Source organism: Mesoplodon bidens (assembly GCF_964165515.1).
Source record: "Mesoplodon bidens genome assembly, chromosome: 19".
In the NCBI taxonomy this organism is placed as follows: domain Eukaryota; kingdom Metazoa; phylum Chordata; class Mammalia; order Artiodactyla; family Ziphiidae; genus Mesoplodon; species Mesoplodon bidens.
In genome coordinates, this window is record NC_138179.1 from 14,454,199 (window position 1) to 14,478,626 (window position 24,428).

The 24,428-nt window shown below is 49.4% G+C and overlaps 2 protein-coding genes across 4 annotated transcripts in view; one reads left to right on the top strand and one right to left on the bottom strand.

The window, feature by feature from the left end:
* Positions 1–115: 115 nt before the first annotated feature.
* SLC46A1 (solute carrier family 46 member 1) lies at positions 116–8,394 on the bottom strand. The gene is given in 6 exon segments (XM_081218993.1): positions 116–1,766; positions 1,768–1,807; positions 2,345–2,501; positions 4,266–4,349; positions 5,472–6,324; positions 7,724–8,394. Coding segments are annotated over 6 exon segments (1,428 nt in total). The 5' UTR covers positions 7,952–8,394; the 3' UTR covers positions 116–1,700.
* Positions 8,395–22,911: 14,517 nt separating this feature from the next.
* Positions 22,912–24,428, top strand: part of SLC13A2 (solute carrier family 13 member 2) — a 43,571-nt gene continuing 42,054 nt past the window's right edge. For 2 of the 3 annotated variants that reach the window (XR_014013884.1, XM_081217935.1), the window contains exon 1: positions 22,932–22,965. The gene's annotated coding sequence lies outside the window, so the exon portion shown is untranslated. Of the gene's footprint in view, positions 22,966–24,428 lie in introns of all 3 variants that reach the window. The other variant, XM_081217936.1, reaches the window with a different exon arrangement.

A 24,428-nucleotide genomic window follows, 5' to 3' on the forward strand; every position in this document is an offset into this window, starting at 1 on the left:
CTGGGCTGTAGCTGCTGCTCCCAGGTCGGGGCTGAGTCAGCCTCACCCCACCCCTCTCCAAGACCAAGAATTGCTCATGACCAAGAAACACTCAAAAGTCAAAAGTCCAGCTCCAACTCATTTATCCTTCCCCTAGGTCCATGAATAGAGGCATTCCATTCTAGAATGTATGAGACAGGAAGGATCTTAAAACAGTATTTAATCTAGTGTTTCCTAACTTGTCCAACCATCATCAGACAATTAGAGGCATTGCTGATCTAACCCTTCGTAGAGCCTGGGCCTGAGGCCAGCCCAGAGCCTTTTTCCTACCATCCTCACTGCTGGGACAGTCAGTGGAGGGGGCCTCTCCTTGCTTGATCTCCCAATGACAGGGAACAGTGAGATGGGAATCTGGAAACAGGCCCAGGCTACAGAGGGCCACAGCCGACCCTAGTTTGCCCTGGGCCACCCCCATTTTACCTGCATGATTTCTAGCCAGAAAACTGGCTAGGAGGGCAGGTGAGAGAGAATGAGGGTAGAAATACCAGCAGGGGGCCATGCCCTGTGGCCAATTCTGTTTTGAAGAGTCAGGTGTCATCTGATTTGTTTGGGGGCTTATGGCCCTCATCAAAGCCAGTGCCTTAATACCAAATCCCATTCTGCCTTTCAACTTCAGGTCCAGGCTTTCCTAACGCCCTAGAAATGGGCCCCTCATTCTCTGGGGAGTCGGGCCCATCTCCAGGTTCCTGTTGAGCTACAGATGCTCGAGGGATGGTGTCAGCACATGGCCCTGCTGAAATGCCCAGCAATGGGAGGTGTTAGAGGGCTGAGTGGTAACAAAAACTGATTCTGCTTGGTTTGGTGTAGCCAGGAAGACCAGGGCAAGGTGTCTTCAGGGAGTAGATCTCTGACCCTGAGGAATGAGCGGCCAGGGCTCTGCCCGGAGCTTCTCTGCTGACCTGATGCAAGCGTGGCAGCCCTTCGCCTCCCAGCAGCTCCGGAGAAGAGAATGGGCAGTCAGATGAGGACTGAGCTGGCCACGCCCAGTACCAATCCCATGGCAACCCAGGGGCCCCTGTCCCTTCCAGCAGCCACTGCTGTCTGACCTACGGTGGGCAAACTAGGAACAGGAAAACAGAAGGCCCCACAGCCCAATGCCTTGGGGGCCGGAAGGTTCATTCCAGGATGATTATACAGACTTCTTATTATGATTGGCACTGCTAAGCCCAGGGGACTGATTCCCACGCAGAGATAGCAGCACTCTCCCTCCAGGTGGCACCAAGTCCCTCCCACAACCCTCCCTCCCCCCAAAGCTGGCACTGACCAGTGGTACCGGATTCATCACTAAGGAGTGACTGGTAGCTGCTTGGCCGTGAACTGAGCACTGTGAGCTGCACAGTTTGGGCTGGAAGCAGAGGTGCTACCCTCATGCTTCAACTGGTCCCTCCAGCAGGACCTCTCCTCTCCCCTGGAGGGTTCTATGTGATTGATGAACTAAAGGGTAAACAGATCCCTGTTCCAAATGGCTCCCACACCGCCTGCCCTGAGTGGGACTGTCTGGGTTACAATTCCACATGCTAGAATCACAGGCAGGCACAGTGTGGATGAGGTGGGGGCCTTGGTCTAGCTTGGACCACCTGGTCCAAGGTGAACACTGCCCTTTGAGGGGAGCTGCCGCTGCTGCTGAGGACTGGGATCCGGAGGCATACACTTCCAGCTGGTTAGCGCTCACGTTGCTCCTCTCGCCCCCTGTCCTCTGGTGCAGGCAGATCAGGGGCTCTGGGAAAACTGCTGGAATTCAGGGCACTGAGTAGCCCTTTCCAGTATCCTGTGAGAGACCAGAGAGAGGGTTCAGATTTAACACGGGGGGACCCTCAACTCCTGGAGAAGTGACACAGGCTTTATTGGATGGGCTGGTCCAGGTATCCCCCTCCCCAAGCTGAGAGGTGGAAGACAATGTCCCGAGACAGAGGGCTCTGGGAGAAGAAACAAGTGGGTCAGGTTAGCGTGTGGCCCAGTCACAACTAGCCGAGGAAGCTCTCCAGGCTTCCCTTTAGCACATTTCTGCCACCGTAGTTCCATCTGTAAAATGGGAATGGAGGGGGATGAGGGGAACTGGGTGCGAGAACATAGCCTTGCCAAGAAGCACTGTGAACCTGACCCTTCCCCTACCGGCCTCTGCCTTGCTCCGGGGGAATCGCTCCCAGACGATTAGGCAACCATCTGCAAGGGGAGAGTCAGGCTGGGACTGAGACACCCACAGGGGAAGAGGTCCAGGACTGAGGAGGTTGGAAGGAGGAGGAAGAAGAGGATACCGTTAGGGTAAAGGGCTCCATTTTGAGCCTGGGTCAGGGCCCTGCATTACCCAATCAGGACGGCCGGGATGAAGAGGAGGCCAGCTCCCAGGAGGAAAGGGAAGCCCTTCATGAAGTTCAGGGTGGCTGGGTAGAGCGAGTTGAAGATGCCGGAGGCTGTCAGCATGGCCAAGCCATTCACACAGGCCACAGCAGAAAAGAGAGCGCCTGTGAAGAAATAAACACCACACTCAGGAATTTGAAAGACCTAAATGCAAATCCTGACACCACTACCTCGCAGCTGTGTGACCTGGAGCAAGTCACTTAACCTCTCTGAGTGTCACCTTCCTCAGCTAGAACTCCTACATCATGGGTTGTGATAAGCCTTCGAAGAGGTCACGCATGGAAAGCGCCTGTGCTACAAAACAAATGGCTGTTATTAAATCTATATATTACAAGTACATGTGATGGCTTCTAGCAAAAGTCTGATAAAGTCTGATAAAATGGTTTTAGGTTTATCCCCTTTGGAATCATCTCCTGTTTAGGATAAATTTCTGGGCTACTTCTCAGTTTCAACACTTATTAGCTGTGTGATCACCGAATAAGACACTTATCTTTCTGGGTTTCTGTCCCCCTTCTGTTAAATAAGGATAATACCTTTCATAGATTGTTGGTAACACTATAATCGTATGTAATGCACCTATCACAGGGCCTGGCCCCCTGGAGGCAGCCAGTTAGTAAGAGCTGTTCTTTTCTCCTGTTCCCCTTGGCATCTCTGGGCACAGTGAAGGTGCTAGAAAAAAGCTTATTGAGTAAATGAATGAAGGCACATGGGTTCTGAGGATAAAAGAACCCACGGTGGGCTATACATGGCACCAGAGTCTCTGCCATCACCAGATCCTACTTCCAGGGCAGATGGGAAAAAGTGGATGAGCCACATGTTTCCGGATTGGGATTTAAAGACCAAGAGGCCTGAGAAGCTACTCTTTACAGATATGACAGCAGGGGGCTTCCCTGGTGGCGCAGTGGTTAAGAATCCGCCTGCCAGTGCAGGGGACACGGGTTCAAGGCCTGGTCCAGGAAGATCCCACATGCCACAGAGCAACTAAGCCCATGCGCCACAACTACTGAGCCTGAGCACCACAACTACTGAGCCTGCACTCAAGAGTCTCTGAGCCACAACTACTGATCCCTTGTGCCACAACTACTGAAGCCTGTGCACCTAGAGTCTGTGCTCCGTAACAAGAGAAGCCACCGCAATGAGAAGCCCGAACACTGCAACGAAGAGTAGCCCCCGCTCGCCACAACTAGAGAAAGCCCGCGTGCAGTAACGAAGATCCAGTGCAGCCAAAAATAAATTAATTAATTAAATTTAAAAAACTATAAAAGAACCCCTCCCCCCACACACACACAAAAAAAAGAGCAATTCACATGTGTTACAGATGAGGAAACAGGCCCAGATCACAGAGCCAGTGTGACAGAGCCAGGACTAAAACCCAGATCTCCAGACCTGCTGCTCTTAGAAACAGACCTGGGTGTGCATCCTAGTTCCACCATTTACTGAGTGACCTCAGGTGAATCAATTTAACCCTCTGGGCCTCTGCTTCATCTGCCGTGTGGAGACAGTGAAACCTACATCACAAAGTTGGACACTCTGACCCCAGGGAAGCAGGGAACTCTGGCATCGTCACATCCATTTTACAGATGGAAAAGCTGAAGTCTGGAAAGAGTAAATCCTCTGCTTGGCTTATCCAAAAGAACATAATCGTATGCTGCTGACTGCAAATTCCAACTCTGTGGTCTGAAAATCCAAATCGCTGTGGTTCTCTGCCAGCCCTGGGCACTGTGACAGCAATGCAGTTGTCTTGGCTACTTATTTCTCCAGGGTGGGAGGGAGGAAGGTAAGCTGCCTCCTGGCCCGTGGCTGCCCTCTGCGCAGTTCAGGAAACACTGGGCCTGAGGAACCAGACACAGGCTAACCCCGATATTCACCCTGCTCTGACTCTCTCACCAGCCTGGAGAGCTTGGCCCGGATGATAGGCGTGACGACCAATGACAGGAAGAGGAGCCCGTACCCTGTGAAGAAAGAAACAATCATCAAGGAAATGGGGTTGGGGAGAGGGGTGCCCAAGTGAGATGTAGCAGAGGTCCTGTACCTACCCCATGAGGGACTCGGATTAGACACAGGAAGAACTTCCCTGATGGGGAAGGAAGGAGACAATGATGGGGCACAGCAAGCACACAGTAAATGCAAGTTCCTTTTCCCTTGACATTTAGTTACTCACAGGCTTACACTGTTTCCTTCGTAACCATTTCTCTCCCTTGTGCAACTGTTAACCTCCTCAACAAAAACTGCAAACTGCTAAAAAAAACAGTGGTGCCTCTGAAGTGCATTCACGATGAGGCCCCCCAGGGCCCCTTCAGGTGAAAGGCCCCCAAATCCCAGAGCAATGACAGTGTCTTCATCATCTCTGTACCCCCAAAGGCGTTGAGCCCAGCACCGAGTCCATGGAAGATGCTGTGGGCAGGAGAAAAAGGTACCTGGTCCCCGTCAGCACTGTCCAGGCGAGCAGCCACATTAGGACATCCGTGATTCCAGAATGGCTGACTGTACACATTTTAGGGCTCTATTAAAATAAATCTGTCCGTTCAGGAAAGTTAACTTCCTCATTCCCCCTCCCACCAAAAAAAAAAAAAAAAAAGAAAGAAAGAAAAGAAGAACTAACACAAGCAGGAATTTGATAGCTGCGGTCTGAGAAGACTGGCTTTTTTAAAAACCCAAAGAAGCTGACCAAGGATATTTGAGATAGGTCCTGTGATTCTTATCAGAGAAGTGAGTATTAAGGCATTAATGGCTTGGACTTTGCTTAAGAGCACCATGAATATAGGCTGTGGGAGGCCAAGAAGTGGAGCAACTAGTGTAAGAGCAAGTTTTTTGTCTTTGGCTCTATCTTACTAACAATATTTATGGTTGGTAATGTGAATTACTTTGGCTATTGAAGGTCTATATTTTCTGTATAACAAAGATGTCATTTTTATGAGGTTTCTTAGTTGTCTGTCCTCCAGGGCAGGCTAGGGGCACAGTGATGTTTCCAAAGACATGGGCATGAACTACATTTGGTGGCAGCAGGTGGCCAGTCCCCAGTTTTCACCCAGCAATTCTGAGACAAACTGTCCCTGAACCCATACACACATTACCTGTGAACATCAGGGGTGTGATGGTAGCAAATGCAAAGACCACCATCCCCATGATGTTGAAGGCCAGACCGATCTCAGCCACCCAGGTGTCGGCCAGGCAGTACTGCAGAAGCCGCAGGCCCAGCAGGCTGGTGAGGTATGGGAGGTGCTGAGCTGCAGAACCGTAGCCAATCAGCCTAGAGTCCCAGCAGAGGGGTGTGCTCAGCTCATAGAGGGTCAGGATGTCCTGGACCCCAAGGTGCACAGTGATCACCACGAAGATGGCCAACGAGTACAGGGCTAAGTGCTTCCTGGACTTCTCCGGGGCCTGGGTCACATAGAGCTGGACGATGGATCGGTGGTGACGGAGTGTGAAGAGCCGGGCAGGTGTCGGTTCTTTCACTGTCTCACCAAAGCAGAATGCTGCATAGAGAGTCATGGCAATCAGCAAGGCCAAGGCCAACCAGAAGGGGTTGGCATAACCCTGCTCCTGGAGCCAGTTGCCACCAATGAGACTCGCCAGCATCCCTGCCACCCCGATGCACGCTTCCAGCAGGGCCATTCGGATGGTACGGGTGTGGCTGGAGCTGACATCTGCCACGGAGGCAAAGCCAGCAGCCAGGAGGCCACTGAAATCACCGAGGAGGGCACAAAGAATGCGGCCCAGCACGAAGTAGCCAACGTGGAGCTGCAGCTGTACCACAAAGATGGACAGCACGGTCTGGAGCAGCAGGCCGAGGGAGGCCAGCGCCAGCAGCGGGCGGCGGCCCACACAGTCACTCCAGGCACCCAGCAGGGTGGACGAAAAGAGTCCCACCAGGAAGCCACCCATGTTCATGTAGAGGGTCCAGTGGGAGGTAAGCGTCTCCACTTCCTGCAGAGGTAAGAGTCTTATTACCAGGGTGCCGTTCCCCACTCTGGGCTGCCCATCGCCCACACCATCACCAACCTGGGAGATACAGGGATGAGGACTTTCTTTGGAGCCCTAAACCTCAGAGAATTTTAGTACAACTCTTAAAAACTGACACTGGAGGGGTATGGGAAATGGGCAAGATCCGTTCTCTTACTTTTAGCACTGTGAATGAAAAATGCCGCCTGCCACATCAGCAAACAAAGGATGCTGCGGCCGTCAAGCCCTCAGCCACTACTGCCGCCCCTGATGCTGAGCCCTGATGTAACTCAGGATGGAGACAAACAGGCTGCCCACCGCCAAGCCCTCGGCCACTGCAGCCACCCCCAAGTACAGACCCAGGATGGGGCAGAACAGGACACTGGCTCTAGAGAGCTAAGGTGCATATCAGAGGAGTGACTTCAATAAGCCCAGGCTCCTGCATCTTCCCTTACTTAGAAAAGTGCTAAATTCATTGACTTGTGGGAATTCCCTGGTGGTCCAATTTTTAGGACTTGGTGCTTTCACTGCTGGGGCTGGGTTCAATCCCTGGTTGGAAAACTAAGAGCCCACAAGCTAGGTGGTGCAGACAAAAAAAAAAAAAAAAAAAAAAAGTCCAGTAACTTGAGATGTCTGGTTTTCCTCAATTAACAGTAATCTTTTGATGTTCCAACTACCTGGTTTTTATTGCAAAACTCCTATATATCCTGGCGCCTCCCTTACCTCTTGGGAAGAGTCCCTCAGAGCTATCTCAGAGACTGCCTCCCAGGCCTGAGTCCTCAGAAAGTCCGCCAAATAAAACATAATTCTCAACTTTCAGTTTGTGCTTTTTTTTTTTTAATTTTATTTATTTATTTTTGGTTGTGCTGGGTCTTCGTTGCACGGCATGGTCTTCTCATTGTGGTGGCTTCTCTTGTTGCAGAGCACGGGCTCTAGGTGCGTGGGCTTTAGTAGTTGTGGCACGTGGGCTCAGTAGTTGTGGCTCGCGGGCTTCGCGGGCTCTAGAGCACAGGCTCAGTAGTTGTGGCGCACGGGCTTAGTTGCTCCGCCGCATGTGGGATCTTCCCGGGCCAGGGCTCGAACCCGTGTCCCCTGCATTGGCAGGCAGATTCCCAACCACTGCGCCACCAGGGAAGTCCCTCAGTTTATGCAATTTTTCAGTGGACACCCTCTTTTGTTAACTCTCAAACTCGCTTTACCTAGATCAACTTTAAGCATCCCCGCAGCGCATTTCTCAGTCAAGCCCCAACTTTGCTCCGGCCCCGCCCACCACCCAATATCCTAACCCACTGGGCTGCCCCCAACCTTTACGCAGGCCCCGCCCCCACACTCCAGCCCAGGGCCCGTCCCTGCCACGCTCCTCGCTTCTCCCCGCCGCCCCTACCTGCGCGGTGGGGTCCACGCTATGGTTGGTGCAGCTGCCTCTGTCACGAGTGCCGTTGTAGCCAAGGTCTGCACTGAAGCGGTGCCACAGGTACTGCGTGGTGACCGGGCCCTGCAGGACCAAGGCGAAGTTGGCAAGGAAGATGAGCGGCTCCACGCAGCCGCGGCACAGCACGGGCCCAGCGGGCCAGGCGCGGGGCTCGCCCCGGGAGTTCGCGCGCCCCTCCATGCTTGTGCGCTTCTGAGCTGGCGCTAGGCTTACGGCTCGGCTTCCTGCGCCTGCGCCCAGCGTCTTTTTCTGTCTTTCTTTCTTTTTTTTAAGCCTGGTGGGGCGGGGCCAGGAGTGGTGGGCCCTCTTCCTCTCGGCCCCTCCCTTTCTGGGCTGTGGGGAGGCGAGGGACCCCGTACCCCTGGTTTACAGAGTGACCTCAACTGCAGACCGTGCCAGGATACAGCCCTGCACTCCTCAGGCGCAGAACACCCATAACAGTAGCAAGAATATCAATAATTAACATTCATTGATCGCTTATTATGTGCTGGGCACTGTACTAAACTCTAAGTGCATTAATGTCCCAACAACTCTATTGGCTAGACGTTATCAAGACTCTCAATTGACCCATGAAGAAACAAGGACATCGGACACTCAAGGCTGAGCTAGAAGGACACTTTTTTTTTTTTTAATTAAAAAAATTTTTGTTGTTGTTTATTTATTTTCTGCCGTGTTGGGTCTTCGTTGCTGCACGAGGGCTTTCTCTAGTTGTGGAGAGCGGGGGCTTCTCTTGTTGCGGAGCACGGGCTCTAAGCACGGGGGCTTCAGTAGTTGTGGCACTTGGGCTCTAAAGCACAGGCTCAGTAGTTGTGGCACACGGGCCTAGCTGCTCCACAGCATGTGGGATCTTCCTGGACCAGGTATTGAACCCATGTCCCCTTCACTGGCAACAGACTCCTATCCACTGCGCCACCAGGGAAGCCCAAGAATACATGACTTCCGACGTCTATGCTGATGTTCTGCGCTGGGACAGGGGCGACTCAGTGGATAAGAGTTCAGCCTCCAGCTCTCCTGCCTCAGTTCCATCACCTAGGCCCCACTGCTATCTCGGACATGCCACTTAGCTCTTTGTGCCTCCCTTTCTTCACCTTTAAAATGGTGGTGCTAATAGAACCTGCCTCAAAGAGTTGCTGTGGAAGAACAGTGTCTGATACATTGTAAGTGCTACTGTTGTTATAAATAGGCTGTCCCTTGCTCCCCTCCTGCCGTAGGATCTTTTCCTGGGAAGCTTATCTACTTTCTGGGGCTGGGCCCTGGCTCTGCAGTGCCCTTGGAGGAGCAGAAGAGGAGAAGAAGAAGGTGGAGGACCTGGGAGGCCCTTAGGTGTGACCTTGTGCTCCCTGGTCCTCCTACTATAGAAATAGGGGCATAAAGCAGTTGGATCTCCTGTCTGGGCCTGTTTTATTGCCTGTAAAAGAGAATGGTATTACTTGGCTTTCTCCCTTATCAGTGCATTTGTTGAGCGCTCCTTGTATGTCAGGGACAATGCCTAGGGGAGGCTGTGGAAACAGCAATGCAAAGAAAAGAAATGTTGCCTGCAATTCCTGTTCTACAAGGATCAACCATTAGCTGCTGCGGTCCCCCACCATCCATCCACCCACAGTGCACCTGAGGGAAATTCTGTGCTTTGGACACCGCCCCTAGGTAGTTAAGAGACACATCTAAAGAAAAAATTCAATGACCCCAGATTGCTGTGTCTTCCCAAACATAGAAAAGTACTCAATCATTAACTTAAGATGCCTGTTCTTTGTGGTTAGCAGTAATCTTGTTATGTTCGACTAGGTGTTTTTCTTTCCATTGGGTTGGGCGACTGCAGTGGCTAACGGCTTGATCCTTCTAGAACTGGAATGACAGGCAACATTTTTTTTCTTTACACTGTTGTGTTTCCAGAGCCCCTCCCACCCCCCCAGCATGGTCCCAGACGTACAAAAAAAAAGTATATATATCCCGGCACCTCCGTTACCTCTATGGAACAGTTTCTCAGAGCTCAGTGAGAAACTGAATACACTCAACTCACAGCTCTTATGTTGTGCATTTTTTTCAAGTTGACTGCAGTGAGGAAACAAAGCCCTCAACCAGGCCCTGCAGTTTCTAGAATGGTCGGGGAGAGACATCAAAGAATCCCACTAGGGCTTCCCTGGTGGCGCAGTGGTTGAGAGTCTGCCTGCCGATGCAGGGGACACGGGTTCGTGCCCCGGTCCGGGAAGATCCCACATGCCGTGGAGCGGCTGGGCCCGTGAGCCATGGCCGCTGAGCCTGTGCGTCCGGAGCCTGTGCTCCGCAACGGGAGAGGCCACAACAGTGAGAGGCCCGCATACCGCGGAAAAAAAAAAAAAAAAAAAAGAATCCTACTAAGATTTCAACTGCGGAAAGCGCTTTAAAGGAGAAGAGTGTGGGACTCTGAGGGTACTAATTCAGGAGCCTGACCTGGTCTGGAAGGAGCGGAGCCAGGAAAGGCTGCCTTCCCTGACAAGGGGGCAGCTGAGTGGATTTCTGGAGGCAAGCCTTGTGCCATGACCCACAGGCCTGATTCTTGGGGTGGTGAGGGCTCCGTTTCGGGCCATCATGGCTGTGCGTGGGCTTGTTGCTGGCTTATTGACTCTCCCCCCTCCCCTGAGCCGAAAGGAGCCCGAGCCTCAGACTAGGTAGATGCTGGCTAGATACCAGTGGACTGAAGGATGCCCAAGCTCCCCACAGCCATCACCACCCTGTGATCTTCCTAGAGACAGGAAATTGCACATTAAACATACAAGCCCCTGGGTTTTCTCCCTCCCCTCCCCTCCCTCCCCCCCACCTGTACAAAAGCTTGGCCCACTTAGGTCAGCTACAGTGAGGAAGGGGTGCCCAGCTGAAATCTTAGAATCATTTCCTAGATAAAGAACTAAGACTGAGAGATGAAGGCCAAGGTCCATCTCTGGGAATGGGACAGGGTGTGGCTTGTCCCAGAGCTGGAGCCTGCGGTGCCCACGCGGCGAGAAGCCCCTTCTAACCAATAAAATAAGAATATTTGCAAGGCAGGACGAGAACGTTTTTAAGCAAAAAATTCTCTCTCTGCCCATTTGAGCCACTACCCCCTCCCTTTAGTGTGCAATGAGCAGCTGTATGAGACATTAACTAGACGCCCTGAGAAGACACAGCAATGCCTAGTCCCCCCCGCCCCCTGAAAAAAAAAAGCAGTTTTCTCCTGGCACAAGCAAGGTAACTCCTTAGGAGACATTTCTTTCTTAATCCTGTAAAGAGGTCAAAATAACCCACTACTCGCCTTCTTGGACTATGGAAACTGTCAATATGTTACTTTGATGTAGAACCTTTTGTCTCAAAAGCTTCTATAACAGGTAGAACAGTCCTCAGAGCTTTCTGAAAGACTGTCTCCCAGGTTACAATCCTCAGATTGGTTTTTTTTTCTTCTTTCTCTTTTTAAAATATTTTCAACTCTTCTAATATAAACATGCATTTTAGTCATGGAAAATATAACATTAAAAAAATGTTCTTCTACTTTAAACCTCATCTGGCTCTGTTGCCAGAGATCAACTTCATGTCCCTTGGTATTCTGGTTTTTTTTTTTTTGGCCGTGCCAGGAGGCTTGTGGGATCTTAGTTCCCCGACCAGGGATCGAACCTGGACCCTCAGCAGTCAAAGCGTGGAGTCCTAATCACTGGACTGCCAGGGAATTCTGCCCCTTGGTATTCTGGAGACATCAAAAGGAGCTGACTTTCCTTGAACCAGGCACTGTGTGGGGGCATTACATATTATCTTATTCAACCCTCACCACAACTTTATGAGGTAGGTACTATTATTTTTACAGATGTCATACCTGTGGCTTAGAGAGATGCAGGGAAAAGTCCTCCCCACCCTGGGTGTAGGTTTTCTTCTTCTTATACCAACTCCAGTGTTTTCTGGATCCCAAGCCTTAGTATATGTTAGTCCTTTTGCCAGGAATACCCTTCCCACCTTGCTTGGCCTAGTCAACTCCTATTCATCCTTCAAGACCCACCTCTGGACCACACTTCCAGGCAGAATTAATCATTGCTTAGCATGTGCTTCCACAAGACTATTCAGACATCTAATCCTGGTTTGAGACTTCACCTGGTTATAAGTACATGTTCACAGGATTGTCTCTTCCCAACCCCTACCCACATCCTGCCTCCAGACTTGAGGGCAGAGACATTGTTTTATTCATCTCTGCATCACCTAGCAATGGGCCTGGCATGCGATAAACTGAAACGTTAAATAGATTGGATGGCATGCACCAACCCCAGTCAATTGATTGCAGCTGCCTGGATTGCAACATTGAGATGGGCTGCTTCTCTGGCTTGGTGCGAAGGAGTCATGTGATCCATTAGTTCTGTCTGCCGTGGCCTCAGGAATGAAAAGTATCTAATGACAGTGTTGTCTAGCCCTGGGCTATGTGCTCAGTAAGTTCTGTTGAGAAGCTTTGGAGAAGCCCGTGGAAGCTACAACGGTTTCTTCACTCCCAGTGGGTTCATGCCCGTAGAGCGCCGTCTTACAACCAGCCACTGTGAGAGAGATGAGTGCAACAAGGATTCCTCATCCAAATGGCAGTCTTGGTATGACTTCCACCCAAAGCCTCTGCTTCCTTTTCCCAAGTGGCCAACCACAGCTTCTGGAGAGCTGTTCTTGTTTTAGATATTACAAGGAAGGGAGAAGAGAGCATGAGGGTAAAGACATTTCCTGTTTCGAGTTGTTGCTTCTCACATGCCAACTCTGAGCTTTGTGTGACTGTGTCCAGGTGCCACGGTTGGTGGTTGCTGTTGAACCGAGCTTGAAGATGGGCAGGGATTTTACCAGAAAGAAGTGAGGCTGTCCCAGGTGAGGGAACCAGCTGAGCCTTAGACAGGAATGCTGTCCAGGATTCAGAGAAGTGCAGGGCTGCAGGCACAGCTCCCCAACCACTTACCCGACAGGGGAGCTTCCCCAGACCACTTCCTGTCTTGGGACTCCTGCTCTTGGTCTCATTTTAAACACTTTGTCCCTGATAGAACCTTCTCATCTTTCCATCCCTCCATCTGTTCACTTAGCATCAACTGCTTGCCAAGCTCACTGCCAGGTGCTGGGGTTACATACTAGTGTTTACACAATCCCTTCCCTCAGGGAATTCCCAGGCCAGTGGGAGGCAGCACTACCAATTCCAAATTACAATAATAAAAGTATTCAGGTGGGGCTTCCCTGGTGGCGCAGTGGTTGAGAGTCCGCCTGCCGATGCAGGGGACACGGGTTTGTGCCCCGGTCTGGGAGGATCCCACATGCCGCGGAGCGGCTGGGCCTGTGAGCCGTGGCTGCTGAGCCTGCGCGTCTGGAGCCTGTGCTCCACAACAGGAGAGGCCACAACAGTGAGAGGCCCGCGTACGGCAAAAACAAACAAACAAACAAAAGTATGCAGTTGCATAAATCAGTTCAGAGAACGTCCTCACAAGGAAGTCAAAGAAGGATTCACAGCAGAGGAGCTGAATTTTGAAGCATGAGGTGGTGAAATGGAGTCACCAGGAGAACACAGAGAAGAAATAGAGAAGGGCTTTCTGCGCCCTGGGAAAGGCAGGTCCATGCAATTATCCTATGAATAGCACAGTGAAACAGCATTCTGTTGTGTGTCTTCAAATGTGTTAATTTATTCAATGTAAATGTTTAAAATGTACTATAAAAACCTGTCTTGGGAATTCCCTCGTGGTCCAGTGGTTAGAACTCCGTGCTTTCACTGCTGAGGGCCTGGGGAACTAAGATCCCACAAGCCATGCAGCATGGCCAAAAAAATAAAAATAAATAAATAAATGAAGCTATTTAAAAAAAACCCCAAAAAACCTGTCTTGACAAGTGTTCATTTTTATTTTCCCTGGATTCTCAAATAAGGTAATTGAACCCAGGCCTCTTGATTTCTGGGAGGCCCTGCAGGAGTTCCTCATGGCTGACCCAGTTGGGCGGTGACCATGAGGGTAATGTCTAGGGGTTCAGAGGGAAGGACAGTTTTGGTCAGACCCTTCCTCAGTTCCGGGCTCAGAACCCCAGCGGTGATGGTCTCAAGCACCTGGTTTTCTGAGTGCACCAGGGAATGAACTCACACAAGACTGGGGTGCCAACCAGAAGGCTGTTCAGGGACTGTACTGGCCACATTGCTCATCTAGGGCTGCCCATTCCCGGTACAGGGAAATGGGTGATGGAATTACTGATCAGAAAGGTGCTGGGTGAGCAGGAATCAGAGCCAAAGGAAGGAGGATGGCTGAGGTGTTGGGGGCAGGCTATCTCCTCCCTGCACAAGGGAAGCCACCACTGAGAACAGCTGTCTGGGGACTGAAGTGATTGTGACACCATCAACCAGGCTCGCTCTTCCCTTCCTTGGTGGTGTTCATGTACCCTGTTTTCCTAGGCTGACCATATGAACATGCTCTTTTCATAGATGTATCAATAGTGCTGATAAAGTAATAATTGGCTTCCATTTTGGGAACTGCTCTGTGCTAGCCATTAAATAAATATGATCTCTTGGGAATTTCCTGGTGGTCCAGTGGTTAAGACTTGGTGCTTTCACTGCTGTGGGCCCGGGTTCGATCTCTGGTCAGGAAACTAAGATCCCACCAAAAAAAAAAAAAAAAAAGAAGAGACTGTCCCCTGTTTTGAGGTGGGGCGTGTGTTCACCAGTTCACCACTCCCCTGCCATCACCTTCACTCATGGAAAGAACACCTGGCCTTGTAGGCCAGCAAGATTGTAGCCCCTTTACCGAGCTCTGCCGTTGTCTGGGAACAGGATCCCAAAGTTACTATGGGGTCTGTATTGATGGTTTCTGAACAGAAGGCAGATGGAATCACTGTGATACTATGTCAAGCTGCTATTCCAAGAATCTGAAAAATATTCTGTTTCCTCCCATACTTTGTTGATTTAATTAGCTGCAAGGCCACCACAATCTGGTATTGCTACACCTTGCAACAAAGGAGAGAGAGTGTGAAGCTGGGAAGTCAGCAGGGGCCAGATGATGCCCTTGCGGAGATCAGTTTGGATCTTACTGAGTTCGAGGTAGCCGTGTGTGACATCCTGGTGGAGGGGGGCTCCAACGGGCAGGTGCACCCAGAGCTCGTGAGAAAGGGCAGGGCTGGGAGTCAGCCACCTCTGATAGAGCCATGGGGGTGGACAGACCCTCCTGACGGGACAGGACAAGTGACAAGGAGCATGGGCAGGAGGCAGTGAGGTGCACGATGAGTTCAGATGGACAGAGGAAGAGGGAGGAAGAGGAGAAGCAGAAGAGAATGTTGAGGAAGCCAAGAGGGAAGAATTTGCAGCTGACATTGGTGACAGGTGGGATACGTCAGTGCTGGGCACCCCAAAAGTTTCAGCCGGTGAGACAAGGGAAGGGAAGTGTTGTGGTCTGTGCATGGGTTGGAAGAAGAATTCCCAGACACAAAGTATTTTAGGAGAGAGTTTTCTGAGAACAAAGAGCAGTGTTAGCGAGGGGCGCTGCAAATACAGCGCGCCAACTTCCTGATAGACAAAGGAGAGCCAACCCCCTTTGTGGGCCAGCAGCCAACTTTCAGAGCCTCAAGACAAAGAAAATTCCTGCTGGCAGGATGGCATTAGTTGATTGGTCAGGATGCTACACGGTGAATATTTTACCTAATGTGGAGTCGGGGGCTATCTGGTTTAGGTCAGGAGAGCCCATGGCAACCGTTGCTATGGGGCCTCGGTTATTGGAGATTTTTGTCCTGTGCCCTGGATATTGGGCTCCACAGGAAGGGTAGAAGTCAGATCACAATGGGTTAAGGACAGATCAGCCGGGCATTAAATACGAAGGAATGAAGCAAACGTGGCCCTTGATAAGCTCACCCTTAGAGAATGTAACAAGCAAGATGCAACACATCTGGGGTGAGATTAGCCCCTCTTTCAGAGGTGGGGCTGAAGCTTTAGGGACAGGCAGGCCTGATATCAGAGACCAATGTAATTTCAGGGAAGCATATCTGAGGCTGAAACCCAGTCAGTGGGGGAGAGAAAGCAAAAGGTGCAACCCCAGCCAACCCTGGCCGGCTCGCGGACGACAGCAGCAGACGCACTCTCCCACCCCCACAGCGTAACCTGTCAAGGCAGACAGCTGTCCTCCATGGTTCGAGCGCTGACCCTTTCGTACTTATACTCCAACGCTTCTAGGTCGGCTGTCAGAGGCTAATCTGGGACACCTTCGCAGCCCTCCCAAACCAACACTTCAGGCTGTCTCACTAGCCTTCCCCGTTCTTAGCTTTTCTATGCAGTTATTTTGACATCTGGTTGTCACTTGCCCTTATTTTATAAGACTGAATGGGAAAAGGGAAAACCCTGAGCTGGCCCCGTTGTGGTATACTTCAGATAAAAGACGGAACGCCACCAGGCACCTGAAAGCAGTGGGTTTGGGCCAAGGTGAGTGCTCACTGCCCTGAGAGTGAATGGAGAGGTGTTCAGCAGTGAAAGAAAAGGGCAAATTTAAAAGAAGACTTGTGGGACTTCCCTGGTGGCACAGTGGTTGAGACTACACGCTCCCAATGCAGGGGGCCCGGGTTCGATCTCTGGTCAGGGAACTAGATCCCACATGCATGCCGCATGTGGGATCTAGTTCACATGCTGCAACTGGGGAGCCCACATGCCACAATTAAGGAGCCCGCCTGCCGCAGCTAAGACCTAGTGCAACCAAATAATAAATTAATTAATTAAATATTTTAAAAGAAGACGTGTGACTCATGCAACTCAACATCAAAAAGACAAACAATCCTATTGAAAAATAGGCAGAAGCTCTGAATAGACATGTGCCCAAGGTAGACATACAGACAGCCAGCAGGCACATGGAAAGATGCTCAACATCACTAATCACCAGGGAAATGCAAATCAAAACCACAATGACTGTCACCTCACGCCTGTCAGGATGGCTGTCATCAAAAAGACAACAAATAGGGGCTTCCCTGGTGGTGCAGTGGTTGAGAGTCCGCCTGCCGATGCAGGGGACACGGGTTCGTGCCCCAGTCCAGGAAGATCCCACATGCCGCGGAGCGGCTGGTCCTGTGAGCCATGGCCGCTGAGCCTGCGCGTCTGGAGCCTGTGCTCCACAACGGGAGAGGCCACAACAGTGGGAGGCCCACGTACCGCAAAAAAAAAAAAAAAAAAAGACAACAAATAACAAGCGTTGGTGAGGACGTGGAGAAAAGGGAATCCTCGTGCACTGTTGATGGGAATGTAGATTGGTGCAGCCACTATGGAAAACTGTATGGAGGTTCCTCAAAAAATTAAAAATAGAACTACCATACAATCCAGCAATTCCACTCCTGGGTATTTATCCAAAGAACAAAAACACTAATTAGAAAACATATATGCACTAGCCAATATTCGGAAGCAACCTAAGTGCCCATCAATAGATGAATGGATAAAGAAGATGTGGTATATATATACAATGGAATATTACTCAGCCAGAAAAAGAATGAAATCTTGCCATCTGCAACAACATGGAGAGACCTAGAGGGTATTACGCTAAATGAAATGTCAGACAGAGAAAGACAAATGCTGTATAATCTCACTTATATGTGGAATCTAAAAACCAAAACAAACAAACAAACCTAACAAAACAGAAACAGAGTTATAGATACAGAGAATAAACAGTGGTTGCCAGAGAGAAGAGGGGGTCGAGGGAGGAAGAAATAGGTGAGGCGATTAAGAGGCATCAACTTCCAGCTGCCAAATAGTAAATGTGTCATGGGTATGGAAGGTACAGTGTAGGGAATATAGTCAATAACTATGTAACATCTTTATAAGGTGACATATGGTAACTAGATTTGTTGTGATGATCATTTTGAAATGTACAGGAATATCGAATTACTATGTTGTGTAACAGGAACTAACGTAGTGTTATAGGTCAATTCTACTTCAAACACAGGCAAACAAACGAAAAGAGATTAGATCTGTGGTTCCCAAAGGTGGGAGGAGGGGGAATTGGAAGAAGGCAGTCAAAAGGTACAAACTTCCAGTTGTAAGGTAAATAAGTGCTAGGGTTGTAATGTACAACATTATCCATATAATTAACACTGCTGTATGTTAGATATGGAAGTTAAGAGAGCAAATCCAGGGCTTCCCTGGTGGCGCAGTGGGTAAGAATCCGCCTGCCAATGCAGGGGACACCGGTTTGAGCCCTGGTCCGGGAAGATCCCACATGCCGCAGAACAACTAAGCCGGTGCACCACAGCTACTGAGCCCGCGTGCCACAACTACTGAGCCTGTGTGCTGCAACTACTGAAGCCTGTGCACCTGGAGCCCGTGCTCCACAACAAAAGAAGCTACAGCAAGCTCACACACCGCAACAAAGAGTAGCCCCCGCTCTCCGCAGCTAGAGAAAGCCCACGCACAGCAATGAAGAACCAACGCAGCCAAAAATTAAATAAATAAATAATAAAAGGATGGATTAAGATCAAAAACATCTACCTGGAGCACAGGATAAATCACCTTAGGATCACTGGTATGAACCGGAACATACATGATGAATACCAACATAGGGTTCTTGCAGGAATTCCTAATTCCTCAGAGCAAATTCCGTGAGGCCCCCCACCTTTTTTGAATATGTATCTGAATCTCCTTTCAGATAAATTCTTTACCTGTGCATTACAATTCTTCTTGTTTTCAAAATGTACATCTGAATCTCTTTTTAAGTCTGTATTTTCTTTTCTTTACTCTATTTCCATTTCCTCTGTTTTCAAAGTGTGGACCTGAATCGCTTTCCATATATACTCTAAGTCTGTTAATTGCGAGTGCAAAGATGTCCCTCCACTATGGATCCTAAAACAACTTCTGGAAAGGCAGCAGTGGTGCAGAGAGATCCTGGGTGTTTCCCATGAATAATAGAGAACCTGTAAAAACTGATGTGAGCAGTCGTCCAGCTGCCAGAGAGTGGGATCTCCCCTACTCTTTCCTATATGCATGTTTTTTAGGAAACGGAAAAAGTCATATTACAAAATAAATTAATAACGACAAAGAAATGTCAGTGACCCAAATGCAGCAAGAATAATAATAGTACGGGGGCTTCCCTGGTGGCGCAGTGGTTGAGAGTCCGCCTGCCGATGCAGGGGACACGGGTTTGTGCCCCGGTCTGGGAAGATCCCACATGCCGCGGAGCGGCTGGGCCTGTGAGCCATGGCCGCTGAGCCTGCGCGTCCGGGGCCTGTGCCCCCCGGTGGGAGAGGCCGCAGCGGTGAGAGGCCCGCGTACCACAAAAAAAAAAAAGAAAAAAAAAAGAAATTACCCTAGAAATATAATTTTTATTGCTGCTACTGTTTAATCCATCTTTAACTTTTTATGATTATGAAAATGTTCAAAGGCACACAAGACAGAGGAGCACAATGAACCCCCATATACTCATCACTTAGATTCAGCAATTACCAAAATCTTGCCGCAGATTCATTCAATTTTGTCCTTTGCTGAAGTATTTTAAAACAAATTCCAGACATTACGGTGTTCTGTTCTGTCATTTCATCCCATATTTTACATTTCTAAAACATATAGACATTTTCTCACATAAGCCCAATGTTATTATCATACCTTAAAATATAACAACAATTCTTTGCCATGATCTAATACTGGGTATTCAATAACTGTTTCCAAAAGAAGTCTTTTTATGACTGATGTGTTTGAATTAGACTTCAAACAAGCCCACACAATGCATTTTAAGGGCACCTTATGGCTCTTAAATCTCTTTTGTTCTGGAACAGTCTCTCCGTTCCCTACCATCCCCCGCATCTGCTTTTTTTTCATGTCAGTAACTTGTTGCAAAAACAATGTTTTAATGTTTCTCCAAAAACATCATGTACAAATTAAACAATGCTGAGTTGTAAAAAAATACTCATAAACGTTTATGTAATATGGAACTTTAGAGCATTCATGAGCTCTACAAATGGACTCTACCATATGACATGTAAATCTATTTATCAACTTTTGTATCCTTAACTTCCTCAGGATGTAAGAAATAAGGCACTTCTTGTAGTGGAAAAATGTGTCATATGAAAAGAGTGGACCAAAATAGGATGAGGAAGACGTCCAGGAAATGGAGATCAAAGTGAAAGATTAAATTTGATAATTTTTTTAAATTAATTTTTATCGGAGTATAGTTGATTTACAATGTTGTGTTAGTTTCATGTGTACATCAAAGTGAATCACTTATACCTATACATATATCCACACTTTTTTAGATTCTTTTCCCATATAGGTCATTACAGAGTACTGAGTAGTTCCCTGTGCTATGCAATAGGTTCTTATTGAAAGTTGGTAATTTATCCACTCCAGGATGAGAGACGTTGAACTGGGAAGACATGAGCCTTCACTTCACAGGCAACATGGAGACCTCAGTTGACAGTCCTTGCCAACAAGTTGCTCAGAGTCTTCATAAATAGCCTTACAGTGTCTACACACACACACACACACACACACACACGCCTTCATTCTCCTTCTCCCTTGGTGACCCCTGATGACCCTTCCAGCCTCCAGGGCCCTTGATGAGTTGGGTAGAAGTGCCTGTTGACGGGCACATGTACTCTGGTCCCTCTTTAAAGATCTTTTTAGATTTTCCGAAGTTTGATTCCCTACTAAGAGTTAACACATTGGTATTTGGAACTGCGAGGCAGTCCCTTATGGGCCTGGTTACTGTGTGTCAGCCTCTGAAAACCAGATACAGGGCTTCCCTGGTGGCGTGGTGGTTGAGAGTCCGCCTGCCAATGCAGGGGACGTGGGTTCGTGCCCCGGTCCGGGAAGATCCCACATGCCGCGGAGCAACTAAGCCCGTGCACCACAACTACTGATACTGAGCTCTAGAGCCCGCGAGCCACAACTACTGAGCCCGTGCTCTGCAACAAGAGAAGTCACTGCAATGAGAAGCCCGCGCACTGCAACAAACAGTAGCCCCCGCTCGAGGCAACTAGAAAAAGCCCGTGCGCAGCAACAAAGACCCAACGCAGCCAAAAATAAATAAATAAATAAATAAATACACACACACACACACACACACACACACACACACACAAAGCAAAGCAAATCTTACTGTGTCACTTCTCTACTTAAAAACCTTCAATAGTTCCCTTGGCCTGACCGCTGAGGCTCTTTCTGATCTGGTGCCAGCTCCCTCACACTCAGCACCCACTCTATGCAAGACACTCTGCCCATTTCCCATAGAGCCCTGGCACCTGCTACTGCCCTTGCCTAAAAGTCCCTCTCCCAGGCCCACCACTCCCTCCCTGCCTATTTCCTGGAATAACTCCTTCCTACACATCCTTCTAGACTCACCTCAGATACCCCCCTCCTCCAGGAAGCCCACTCCCCATCTGGAGCAGGCACAGCCACAGAGCTCTGCTGCCCCGAATCAGGGCACTAAACTGTAACTTATGTGTCTTTCCTTATCTAGCCGTGTCTGACATGCCAGGAATAATTGTCAGATGATTGAATACGTAATTGTTTATGACCTGTCTTGCAGGAACAGATCGCTCTACAGGACGCCGTGTGAGCGTCGCCTGGCTTGTCCCCATTACCTGATCTCATTAATTAAACCATAATTGGGGGGGGGTGGGAAGCACACTCTCACTGCCTTGCTGGCTCCTGCTGTGCTGTTCTGGGAATCCCCAAGCTTTCGTCTCACACTCTGCTCCTGTGTCCACCATGTGGCCCACGTGCAGGGGGTTCGGGACCCATTTGCAGGCCCTTTCAAGTATCCTTTACACTTGATGTCATCTTGTGAGATTCAGCCCATGTGTCACTTAGCATTCTCTAGTTGCAAGGAAAAGAAACATTCTGGCTGTCTTTTTAAAAAGGATTTGTTTAAAGGCCCTGGAAGGGTAACTCTCAGAATACAAAGAAAGCCAAACAGCCAGGTCACAATTAAGACAAGATGCAGGACAGTTCTGGGAATCCAGGCAGCAGGAACCATCAGACACACTTTTTTGGACACTGTTGTCAGGAGAAAGCAGCTGTAACCCTATTCCATTACTCTCAAGAATCCAGTTCCTAGGAAATGGAGAGGCTGGCTGGGACGTGTGCCCCTTTTGGCATGGGAAAGGCATCCTTGATTCTCCCAAGGTTGTACGCAGTGGGGCGTGGGGCGTGCAGAGCAATACACTCTTATCAGAAGGTGAGTTGATTGCCAGTCAGGAGAAAACCCTGATCTCTACCCAGCTGCAACTTGGATAGATTCCGGAGATAAAGGAAGCCCGATGGAAAAGATTAAGTGCAGTTTGCAAAGGGTAACCTTGGGTCCAGCTCCAGCAGGGTCTACCCAAGGCTCTCTTCTGAACAGCACAGCACTGGGGCAGATGGTCCTAAAAGCAGCCAGGCAGCCAGTATGGTTCTAGGGCACCATTCTTTTCAGAGCAGACCCCACCAAGGCCCAGGCTAGGACTTAGGGACCGTGCACAGGCTCAGTGACAACCACCCCACAGGTAACACCAGGGACCAGGCAGCAAGACTAATTCCAACCTCCGTGGCCTGGGAGGTTCCCTGCTTCCTGGTGACTGGGAACCTTAGCTGTCCTCTTCCTTTTCTCCTTGCATCCTGCTTCTAATGGACTTTCTCTCTAGACCTGACCCAAGCTCTCTTGCTTGCTTCCTGGTGGCCATGCCTGGTATGACAGTGCTCTCCAGGCTCCACAAATGTCCCCAATCTGCAGATAGAGACCTCACTCTACATCTTGAAAGTGAACCCAGCAGATTAAGCAAGGTTATTTTCTAAACAAATAATTGTCAAGAGAGAAGATTCTTTACAATGGGTTGATTTATGTAATGACAGGTCCTATAAAGGTATGAATATGAACAATTACCTCTAGCAAGCCAGTTCCAAGTCATCTCTATTGAAAAGGGTAGAAGTGCATGACCCCAGGACTCTCCTAGAATCTTGCAAATGTCAGACCATAAGCCTCAGCGAACCTCCCAGAGACTAGCCCTCTTGGTTCTGTGGGGCTTTCCACTGGAGAGAAAAGTACACACTGTTGAAGTGTTAGCCTGTCAACACATCACATGCCCTTCTACCAGGAACTTCCTTCTCAGCACACACACCTCATTTCCCAGGCTTCCTTGATCACAGGACTTCTTATCCTCTCCAGACTTGATTGCCAGCATTTCTTCTCCAGATTCCATCAGGCTTCAATCCACGACCTGCTATTTGCAATCGCCATGTAACTGGTGTTCCTATTCTCAAAGAAAAGGAGGAAGAGGAGGTAAGAGAGGAGGTGGAGGAGGAGAAGGATGGGGTTATTGAGAGGACAGGACCACCAGTTGACCCGCAAGCTAGACCAGGGCAATCGGAAGCTCCTCACACACTCCCCTGTGCCTGGAATGTGCCTTCAGCTTGCCTTCCCCTCCAGAAGCTTCCCCCTCCCTCCTCCCACCCCCCAGGAAGCTGCCCCAAGGACACAGCCTTAAAATACTCAAGTGTTTTGAGACCATCTGGTTGGTATACACGACTGAGCCCAGATAAGGCCTCTACATAAATTTTAGAGATGCTGGCTGGTGGGTGTGGAGATCTACTCCTCTTGCAGTCACCCAAAACAAGCCTGATATGTAAGTTCCCGTGATTTTAAACCTGTCACCTACCCCTCTGGAGTGGCTGTCTGTTTATTTGGTCTCTCCTTGCCCTCCGTGTTCAGGGACCAGTTTGCAAACCAACAGAAGGAGCAGTCACTGTATTAAACACTTAACAATATTATCTCATTGAGACCTGTAGACATTCCCATTTTACAGATGGGGCAGGCCCAGAGGCCCCACAGCCATCAAGAGCCAGGGACATTTACAAGTGGGGGTTAGGGGCTGTGGGAGACTCCTGACAAAATGGCCATACCCCCTGAACTGGCCTTGAGCTGGAAATCCTACCCTGGGAGAGTCATTCCTCTGAGACGTTAAGGCTTTGGGGCTGGGAATTCTCATTGCAAATGGTCATTAATTAAGGATTCATTGACCAGACTGTTTTATCAACGGAGTCGTGTGTGTGTGTGTGTGTGTGTGTGTGTAGAAGAATACTAACAAAGTCTTTTTTTTTCCTTTTTTTAAATTTTTGGCTACGTTGGGTCTTCCTTGCTGCACGTGGGCTTTCTCTAGTTGCGGTGAGCGGGGGCTACTCTTTGTTACAGTGTGCAGGCTTCTCACTGCCGTGGCTTCTCTTGTTGCGGAGCACGGGCTCTAGGCGCGCAGGCTTCAGTAGTTGTGGCACACAGGCTTCAGTAGTTGTGGCTCATGGGCTCTAGAGCGCAGGATCAGTAGTTGTGGCGCACAGGCTTAGTTGCTCTGCGGCATGTGGGATCTTCCGGACCAGGGCTCGAACCCGTGTCCCCTGCATTGGCAGGCGGATTCTTAACCACTGCGCCACCAGGGAAGTCCAATAAAGTCTTTTGTTGTTTTTGTTTTTTGTTTTTGTGGCCACACCATGTGCCTTGCAGGATTTTAGTTCCCCGACCAGGGATCAAACCAGTTCTACAAGGGATCAAACCTGTGCCCCCAGTGGAAGCACGGAGTCCTAACCACTGGACCAACAGGGAATTCTCAACAGTCTTTAAAAAAAGGAGTTTTACTTCCCTCTGTCATGCAAACGCTTGCAATCTGTAGAGAAGGATTTAATTTTTTTAATTAAACTTTTTTTAAGATCATTGTAGATTTACGTGCAGTTGTAAGAAATGTTCTATCTGTG